Raw genomic sequence first — 10161 nt, 5'->3', positions numbered from 1 at the left:
GACGCGAAAGCCGCACTGAGATTTCAAAATGTCGTGCTTGAGATTTTCAAATCGGGAACTTCAATTAATTTATTATTCTTACATTTTACATATTTTTGCATATTTTGCAGAACTCCTCGTTTATACATGTGCTCGCTGTTTTCGGTACAATTACTCGCAATACATAACTGGTGACAGCTGCTGCTGCGCAGTACACTGTACGAAGGACAGCGTCATTGAGATCTTTCGCTGGCCGTTGCATATGTACAAAAATGTAAAGGTTCTTGAACAACAAAGATTCATTAAAATATTTGTCCTCTACTTGCTCATTTCATGTCCTTTACATTTTTTCATATCAGCGGCATGCACTGTTTTGCTCGTATCGGACTGATATAGCTCTAGACTTCGTGTGATATTTTCTTTACTGATTAAATACGCAAAAACATGGAAGCATTGGTATCATCTGCCACGATTTTTAAACATATCAATACATTCTTTTATTTAAAAAATACATATTTTACTTGTCTAGAGGTGCGTAGCGTTAACTAATACACAATGCGTTTGATCTCTTCACAATTCTATGAGGAGGCCGCGCTGCAACATGAGCCCTCTCCCCCCCCCCCCCCCCCCCCCCCCCCCCCCCCCCACCCACTCCCCCCCCCCCCCCCCCCCCCCCGAACCCCCCCCCCCCCCCCCCAAAAATTTCTGGCTACGCCTCTGGTAAGCAGAATGGTGCTTGGCATCTGTGCGGCGACAAGGACGACTGCAAGTACGTGGTCCTGGGCAGAAGCTCTTCCAAAATTATCCGGCGACGATGCTCTAACAAATGTGGTAAACGTCTGTAGGTCTCGTAATGTGCGTATAAGCTGATAAAGGTATCAGGGTTCTCAGTGTGTCGCGGGTACGATCCCAGACGCGGCACCGCATTTAAGATGAAGACGGAATACAAAAACGCTCATGTGCTCTTTAGAGAACACCAGGTCGTCTAAATTAATCCTCAGTCCGTCACCACGGAGTCCCTTTGTCGCATTCAATTCCCCAATTAACAATTCACTTCCATTTATAAGCTACACGCTAGAGTGAACTTTTTGATTATAATGAAAGAGTTCACGCAACATTAGCACAAATGCTTGAAGAAAGCGAGGAATAATGTCAACGGACAAACACGTTTTAAAACTAGCGCGCAGAATGGCGGCCTCCATAAGATGCTTCAAGGCACTGACCCACCATAATTGTCTAGAGCAGTTTCCTTCGCGTTGTGCGCGGGTAGCACGGGCGTGGACGTGTTGACGAAGCCGAACTCGATCTCAGCTCGGGTAGCTCGGGTGAAAGTATTGCCCTGCATGTGCACGATCTGTAAAATGTCATCGCATCCTGATGCGCTACACTCGCCGCTTGCTTCTTTTGGCGACCGCCGTCGCTGTAGTTTTCGTTTTACTTGTCGCTTACAGGCGCGCCGTCCGCAAGTTTCATCTCTCTGCCTCCGTGCGGAACTGGTGGGCCGGGGATATCGTGGACTTCAGCGGTGCCGACAATGTGACGGGTTTCGACCACCCGATAGTGCCCAACGTGGTGCACTTCGTGCGACTGGGAAATGCATCGCTCACTTTCGTCGAGGCCGTGTGCATCCGTGCGGCGTGGATCCAGCAGCGACCAGCGTCGCTGGTCATCCACTGCGACCGGTGTGACGAGTCGACGCGGTCCGGTCCGCACTGGCCGCTCGTCTCCGCCATCCCGGGCCTGCGGCTCGAGACCATCCGGAGGCCCCGGTACATATTCGGCAAGCGCCTCAGTTCCATCTACCACGCGTCGGACATAGCGCGGCTGCGGATACTGCGCAAGTACGGCGGCATCTTCCTCGACGGAGACTCGTACCTGGTGCGCTCGCTCGATCCGTTCCGCCGCTTCGAGATGGCCCTGGGCTGGTACCCCAAGCAGGCCCTCGGCACGCAGGTGAGCGCGCGGCTTGCCCGCACACCCGTTGATAAACGGCCGCAGTAGCAGAACTTATCCCTGCACTGTCTCGCACGCGACTCAGAAACCAATTCAGCAGCCCTACGGTTCAAATGAAATACAGTGCTCAATGACGCTTGCTCCTCTACATTGCAGCAGAGGTAAAAACTGCGACTGTTTTACCATTACGAAACTCTGAGCTAGGCATGGGACAGTTGACAAAACTGCTAACATGTGCACAGCTACAGCAGTGCACATGCCCTACAAGACACAAAGGTACTCAGCAGCTCTGTCAAAAAAACAGCACAGCACTAACATGCTCACATCTGTGGGCTGCGATCTTCATAGCCACTCACGCATGGTGCCACGTCTATGGCGCTGGCAGACTGCTGCTGCAGAGTCTGGTACAACTTTGTTCCCCAGGCAAGTTCCAGGAACACATCAGTGGCTGAGCCAGGCCACCCAAACTGCAGTGTGCAAGGGCAAAGCTCCCACACTGAACTCTTCATGGTGCATTGCTTGCTCTGCCGTTATCTAGCCGCCACCAAGGCATGCTTACAGTGCAGCCATCTAAGAGCTTGCCTGACATGAGCAGTGGTGTCGTACTCGGGTGCACTCGCTCACACCAAGATGATGAGGGTGACATATGCGCAGCCCACACAGGCTTATGTGCCGAGAAATATGGTGGCTGTGGGCCCCACAGGAGCTAGTGGACTGGCTCGGTGAGGTGACATGCATGATGGCACTTCTGTTTTGTTTTGAGGATCTTTTTATGGCGGGACCACTAATGACCAGTGTCGACCGGGAGGTTTACATAGTCCTGCTGCAATGCAACTAGTTACATGATTGTGACATATCCACATACAGCGGGGGAGTTAGCTGAGGCTGAAATGTAACATCATATGGGGTTGGCTTCAGGACAATCCCCTGTGGTACCCTCTAGTGCCCAGGAAAGGTATGGGAGTGAGCATTTTGGAAGATGACTTCTTGCTGGCACCCTGGGATGAAGTCTAGCAGCCAGGCATACAAAGAACTGGAGACTGTCCAGTTGGATCTTGAGTGCTAGTATGATGTGGTTCGTGCTGTTGAAAGCTTTCCTGAAAGAGGTTGTATGAATTCACGGGGAACCCGACTGTTGAAGCTTGCAATAAGCATGCAAGTTTTTAAGTCGTAACAAAAAGAACTTGGACAAGTTTAGATCTTATCCAGAAAATAATCAGTAGTGTCTGTCACAGTGTGAAAAATTCCTTCAAAAAAAAGGGAAATGGAATTAGTATGCATGCACTCTTATGTAAGCTCTGAAATTATTGCCAAATTACATCCAGAGTACGTGACATTTTATCTTTACTTCACAGAAGACTGTAAGCGTGCTAAAGCTGATAGTTCCGAGCTTCAGTGTACTATCTCTCTATATTCCATAAATTAATTTTTCAAAATTGTCATTGAAATGAGAGCAAGTGCTCCAGAAGAACATAAAGAAAATTGATCTGCACAAATCAGACTTATATTGAGCAGTTCAGAAGCAGTTTTGTTTTCTTGCAAAACTAGTCTGGCACTGTCTTAACAATGTAAAGCTTTAATTTGTTGACGCCAGCTGTGTACCATTTGATTGAGACCCTACAAATGGCCTGTCTTTTTGCATTGTATTGAGCCAGTTGTGTTATACTGCTAGTTCGTTTTTGTTTTTTTCACATTCGTCTTGTTTTACATGAGTCACAGGTCCCATCGGCATATTTTTTCATGCATGACTAACTCTACAAAAATTTTCGAAAAGCCAAGCTATAAAGTGGGGGTGTGGGTTATGAGGATTATGAGTGAATTTCAGGAGAGGGTTGCCGTTGTGACATTCGACATTAAGTGCCATCCCAAGAAGCATTTGTTGTTTTTGTCACAATCAGCTCACTGTTTTGGTAATGGATCATGAAAAAGCTCCAAAGATTTCTCATTAGCAATAAGTTTGACGGATAGAATGTTACAAAATGTTTGACACCTATGCTGTGCACAGTTTGTGCAGCCTTAACTCAGTGTTTTCATTGAATACTAATATCAAGCTGTAAACTTCCCTGAGACAAACAATAAACATTTGTTACAGCTCCATTTTAGTTCATTTCACTGTTGCTATCCTGTGCTTTAACATTCTTCACAATTTTCTTTACCCATTCGTAAGATGATTTCTTGTGAAGAGTATGTTCATATGGCTGTGTAATGTGGTTATTGCGTTTAGTGTTTGCAACAGCCACAGGTATGTAATTCATGCATGATGGGTTTCAAAGCGTGACAAGACGGAGACGAGAGGAAAAAACACACACGACGAACACACATGAATGTTTACCAACTTGCCCAACTTTCTGCCCTCCTTCAATGTAATTCATGAAAAGGCAGTTTATAAAATTAAATTATAAATTTACTAATTTCCTAAAAATGCTGCATGTTTTCTTGTTTTTGCTTCTTTACCTCCAGGTGCTCGTGGCCCACAAGAATGCCCGGTTTCTCCAGCTGTGGTACGACTCGTACCGGTATTACCGGCCCGAGTTGTGGTACTGGAACGCAGGGCGCCTCCCCACTGAAATGATCCTCGTACCACGGCCGCATCTCATTCATCGCGTGCCTTATGACTTTGGAGTGCACAATGTGGCGCACCTCTTGTACGGGGTGTGCAAGTCTGACTGGCGACAGTACTTCGCCATCCACCTGCTGTTCAGGCATCGAGACTACCTGGTTACGTCGGACACTTTCGGGCCATTGTCATTATCGAACATTGGCCAGTACAACCGGACATTTGGCCAGATGGTCAGGCTGGCTCTCTTTGGAACCACCAGGCTTGGACCTGGCACCTTGAAGGACCCTGAGTGGTTTCTCAAAAACAAACTCGAGTATGCCCTGGACACTTGCTAGGGAGGACTTGCTACCAACCTTGGTTGTGAATACATCATCACCATCATCCTAACTACGCCTATTGGAGGACAGTGGCCTCTCCCACTGTAGTTTACATTGTCATTACTGTGTAATAGAAGAGACAGTTTAGCGCACAGGAGAGACCACCCATGGGGTGCTTCTGCTTGCCGCTGGTAAACGAACCTAACCGTCGGTGCTGCAGTTAAAATAAAATTGGTAAATTGGTTTTTTGAGTAAACGAAATGGCGCAGTCTCTGTCTCACATATCTCGGTGGACACCTGAACCGCGCTGTAACGGAAGGGAGGAAGGTGGGAGTGAAAGAAGAAAGAGAGAAAGAGGTGCCCTAGTGTTTTGACCACCTGGGGATCTTTAACGTGCACTGGCACTGCGCAGCACACGGGCACGTTTTGCATTTCGCCTGCATCGAAATGCAGCCGCCGCAGTCGGGTTTGAACCCGGGTACTCCAGCTCGGTAGATGAGAGCCTTGACCACTGAGCCACCGCGGCGGGTTGCTGCAATTGGCCAATCTTGAACGCGTTACTATTGATCAAATGTTTAGGGGAATCCCCCAAGGTGGATAATAAGGGAGTAATTACTCATTGACTCATTACTCATGCGTTACTATTGCATTCTAAGGTCGTCTGCAAACAAAATTGCATTGGGGCGCATGCCTGGTTCATAAAACAATAAACTGTTTTTCTTCAGTTGTGCGGTCTGTACTGCGACAGTACTTCAGGTGAAAAAACATAACCGCTCAAATGCCGTGGTAATCAACTCATTTCTGGTGGCGCTGCAATTGGACTCTCTTGGAGCAGGCGGCAACTGGCGATGCAGCTGAGGACATCCGTAGACCCCCCCCACCCTACCCACTACACTGCCGATTCTAGTTCACTGTACTGGTCGTGCAAGAGAAGCGGCTACCTCACCTCCGCAAGCTTCCTAACCTCGTTCACCCACCTGGGTCCCTGCTGCCCCTTGCCGAGGTCTCCTTTGGTTTTGAATCTACTTCATCACCACAAGGAACCATCAGTTGTCTGCTCCTCGCATTACGTGCCCCGCCCATGTTCAGCTGTGAATTAGAGGATCAAAAAGAAAGGTGTGTGTAATGTGTGATGTGTGTGGGAAATGACAAAATGTGGGCAATGTGTCAGCGATGCGGAGTAGAGGATGGATCGTGACCTGTGGACCAGCTGCTGAAGGTTGCCATGTCACTTCTTGGAAGAGGGCACTCGAATAGCTTAGAGTTTGTTTATTTGGCTCATACTCAAATTTAAAGAAAGTGCAATTGAATAGGACCATAGTCAGAAGAGGCAACAGGTCAACATGCAAGATTTCAGTGTTATTGGTATCATCTGTTCTGGCTGAATTCCTCTCCATTTTTACTGTTTTCATAGAGCTTCTTTCTATTGCCTAAAGGGAAAGCTGGCGGCGCTGCACTTCAGCTACCATGGATGCTCAAAGCATCATGGGCCAGTGAGCTACCTGGTGCCGGACAGTCGGATTTTTTTCGGGAACACAGAGTGACGCTACTGAGATGTTTCATTCCGAAAACGCTGTTCTCCATGTGTGCGTGCATACGTGCGGCTTCAGAGAAGAGCTGTCAAATGGAGCGTCTCGCATGCAGACGACTTTGGAGTGAATGTAGTGTGCAAACACCATAGTAGCGAGAACACAACAGCACACAACGCAAATAAAAGCTTTCTCTTTTCCAAACCGCCATTAAAAAACCTCTTAAAGTTTTTAAGCAACAACATTTTTTTGACATATTTATTTTTTAAAAGTGTGCCTGTTAACCACAAAAGATTAGTTTTTGTAGTGTTCAATACTTGGCCAATAGAAGGGCTAGCCATCTCTTATTTTGGGCAAACTTTGCATTTACAAGCTTTTCTGCTCGTTTGCAGCAGTTTACAGACAGGATATTGAATGTTGGGGCATTCTTGATTACATCTATTTTTGCATTATTTTTTATCCTAAAGTTGTGGTTCTGCAGTCGGTAGCTCACCAGCCCGTGATGCTTTGAGCGCCCATGGTGGCTGAAGTGGTGTCTCGAGGGGCCTCCATGCAAACTCCCATAGATGGGGCAGCAGCTTCCCCTCTAGGTAATAGCAAGAAACTCTATGGCTGTTTTAGAGCGTAAGCTCTACTGGTCACATTTCGAGCCTCCGAGTTATGCTGATTCCACGGATAGAATACAAGATGGCGGCCTCCATAGCGACAACATTGCATTAGAGCATTAAGTTCTAGTTCTCGCCATTTGGGTTTCAGCATTATCCATTATAATGCAAATCATAACCCAGTGGTTGCCATGGTAACCGAGGTGGTTACATGATGGCATAAAATAGTAACAGGCGACAGCGTGATGCCGGAGCACCACAACTCAAAACTTAACTATGTCGAACCGGTATATATATCAATGTCTGGCAGGCGTCGAAGTTGGGCCACTTAGTCCTGACATTCGTCTAAAATTTGTGGACCAACCGTTTGCCACAGAATGTTCTGGATCATGTCATACGATTCAGCGTTTCATGCAGCATAAGAGAGAAATGGACGGAAAGGCAGGGAGGTTAACCAGGTGATGCCCAGTAGGTTACCCTACACTTGGGGAGGTGTAACCTGAGATGCTGGTAATCATATTCATCCTAAAACAAGGCTCACAACAACTAGCAATAGAGGCTTTAAAGATACTGATTTTGTGGTCAAGAGTCTCGAACACTTTGTCCAAGTGTGCAAAGATGCCATAGGCAAAGAAACAACTGTTTTTTAGTGTTTAGCTGATTGTCTTAGTGCAAAAGAAATAAAAGCAAATGCCTCAACTAGTCTCACAGCTTGTTTTCGTTATAAACCTTCAAAAAGGTTGGAGTACTTTGAAAAGAATTCGCATGTTTTGAAATGCTTTTAGGTACTGCAAGACTTTTTTGCGGCGTCCTGAGGGGCAAAAGGTCCCACTATTTTGCATGTACCTTGTTAAAATTTTGGAAAAAGCACTTGATGCGAGCATGTAAGATTTCTGAAGAATTATTATATGGGAATAGTTTTATGATAATTGCCGTTTTCTCGATAGTTGCAAAGTTTTGTGATGCTTTTGTATTCCCATGGGAAATACAGTAGCGTATAGTATTTGATGTGTGGCAAAAAAAAAAAGATAAAGCTGCATTTTTGAACTCTGAGAGGAATATGTTTAATTTGTAAAACTTTATCCTTGAGTACAAGTCAGGCATAATGAATGCAGGCTGAACCTGAGGTTATGCCTGTTCTGAGATAATTAACCTTGTGTTGGAGCAGTGGCGCAATTTTAGTCTTGTTCTTCCACTATCTACTGCTTTAGCAGTATAGTCTTCTATCAGCGAAAAAGCCGTGGCCTGTATATGTGTGCATGCAAGTGTGTGTGCACGAGTGTGCTTGTGTGCTGGAGCATGTCCGAGCCCCCATTAGTAAAAATGTATCTCCTTACTATAAACCTCCACTCACCCTCCATCAGCCAGAAGCTAATGCAGCAGCGTAATGATAAAGCGACGATGAAATCAAACTCAAAGACACAATGTACAAAGCAAATGTACGACCAAAATTTGAGGGACACTTAAACTGCACCTTTAAGGGAGCGTCAGTGGGTCCTGCCAGCAACTCCATGTGCTCTCATTAACATATCACTCGCTCACATGCTCGACTATTATTACCAGATGACACGACACACCAATGTCACGACACAAGCATTCAGTCATTTGCTCACATGTACTTTGCTACTCGCTTAATCTTTACTTCCTAAATTAGTGCATCTTCACACACATACTCATTACAATACAGTTACCACATTATGTGAAACAATACGACTTACATATAAAACTCCGCTTTGACCAAATCGTACGGGCGTGCATGCATGGCCTCAGAGTAGTGTGTTACTCGCAGTCCAAAAGTCCCTACTAATTCCTACTACTCCCTACTAATTGCCCCAATTTTCTTCTCAGCACAGTTAATATCTTTTTATACTTGCATGTAGTTATGACGTTTGAGTGGTGTTGTGACCCTGTGTTCACAATTTATGCTATATTTTAATCGCTTCAATTCCATGTTCTTTTCAACCTATCTGGAGTTTCACGACACAAGCCAGACGCCGGGACGACACCGAGTTTTCCACTGAATGGGAGCCTTACAGCTCTTGCTTTAAAATGCAGACTGTCTATATAATGCATGATATTGTTCACAGCGCAACAAGAACGGGAAAAACGAAAGACGATAGAGTAACACAAACAAGCGCTATCAACTAGTTTTTATTGCAGAAAAGAAGGGGTATATATAGAAACACTTATCAGGCACACAGACGTTTTCTGGAAGGCACGTGGGAGTTCAAATACCTTAACTCCCTCTCGGATAAGGCAATCGAAGGGCTGCTGATACATAGACTGCCTTTTTGATGAATATAAAAGGCCTCCATGATCTCTCGTGTTACCGTATCGCCGTGTCGGAACAGGATGCGCGTGTTACTATAATCCGGTACGCATTTGCACTCCTTGCACATAAACGTAGACTGTGCAAGGGGGTCACCTCTTGCCCTCCTTTCAGCATGATCTTTCATATGCTCGCATTGGCAGTTCCTGCAATGGGCGCCTGTGTGGGAAAGGGTAAATATTGTCTTTCGTTTTTCCCGTTCTTGTTGCGCTGTGAACAATATCATGAATACTTACCAACTCGCCCAGATTTCTGCTTTGCTGAACCTATATAATGCAGTTACATACTGAAGATCTTGCAGTACAAGTGACTGATATGCATGCTAGCTGTTAAAAAAATGACGAAATAATTTCTTGTAAGCACACAGATATGCCAAGCATTTTTGCATGGTTTGCTTTCAAATTTATTTCATCATGTCAGTTACTAAACTCTGTATACTATAAATGTAGGCATGATCTGTGGTCACTTCCTCGAGGCCAACTTTTCAAACAGAACTCTTTTGACTCTTTTCATGTAATAAGTGCTGCTGACGTGATACACAGAATAATGCTACGTGATGTCCCCCTGCCATTAAGCTTATTTACCTTACCTTACCCCTTACCAACAACTGCTTTAATCTACTAGTTGCCGGGAATGCTTATGGTCGAAGGTTAATTGAATTCCAAGGCGCTCTCGTAGGGATTATTCTATACCCACAGATGTGAAAGCAGCATGCAATTTTTCCGTAGCCATGAAGCACTTCCTGTTCAGTAGCTAAACAATATAATCGGGTGGATGGCCATCTGTGACATTTGTTACCATTGTAAAACCAGTACATGGATGTTCTAATGTCTACGTAGTTGTTTTCTTTTTTTCACTGTGTTACCGCATGGCGCATTATTTTGGTATC

General features: G+C 45.5%; 1 protein-coding gene across 1 annotated transcript; it reads left to right on the top strand.

Moving 5' to 3' along the window:
- The first annotated feature begins 1245 nt into the window (after positions 1 to 1245).
- LOC149367858 (uncharacterized) lies at positions 1246 to 7642 on the top strand. Its single transcript, XM_089557756.1, has 2 exons — positions 1246 to 1932; positions 4393 to 7642. Exons 1-2 carry the CDS (start codon positions 1357 to 1359, stop codon positions 4825 to 4827), a joined length of 1011 nt encoding a protein of 336 aa, XP_089413882.1. The 5' UTR covers positions 1246 to 1356; the 3' UTR covers positions 4828 to 7642.
- The last annotated feature ends 2519 nt before the right edge of the window (positions 7643 to 10161 follow it).

The sequence above is a fragment of the Amblyomma mixtum genome, chromosome 1 (assembly GCF_055824585.1).
Source record: "Amblyomma mixtum isolate Tamu chromosome 1, ASM5582458v1, whole genome shotgun sequence".
In the NCBI taxonomy this organism is placed as follows: Eukaryota; Metazoa; Arthropoda; class Arachnida; order Ixodida; family Ixodidae; genus Amblyomma; species Amblyomma mixtum.
This window is presented reverse-complemented; position numbering and strand designations above follow the sequence as displayed.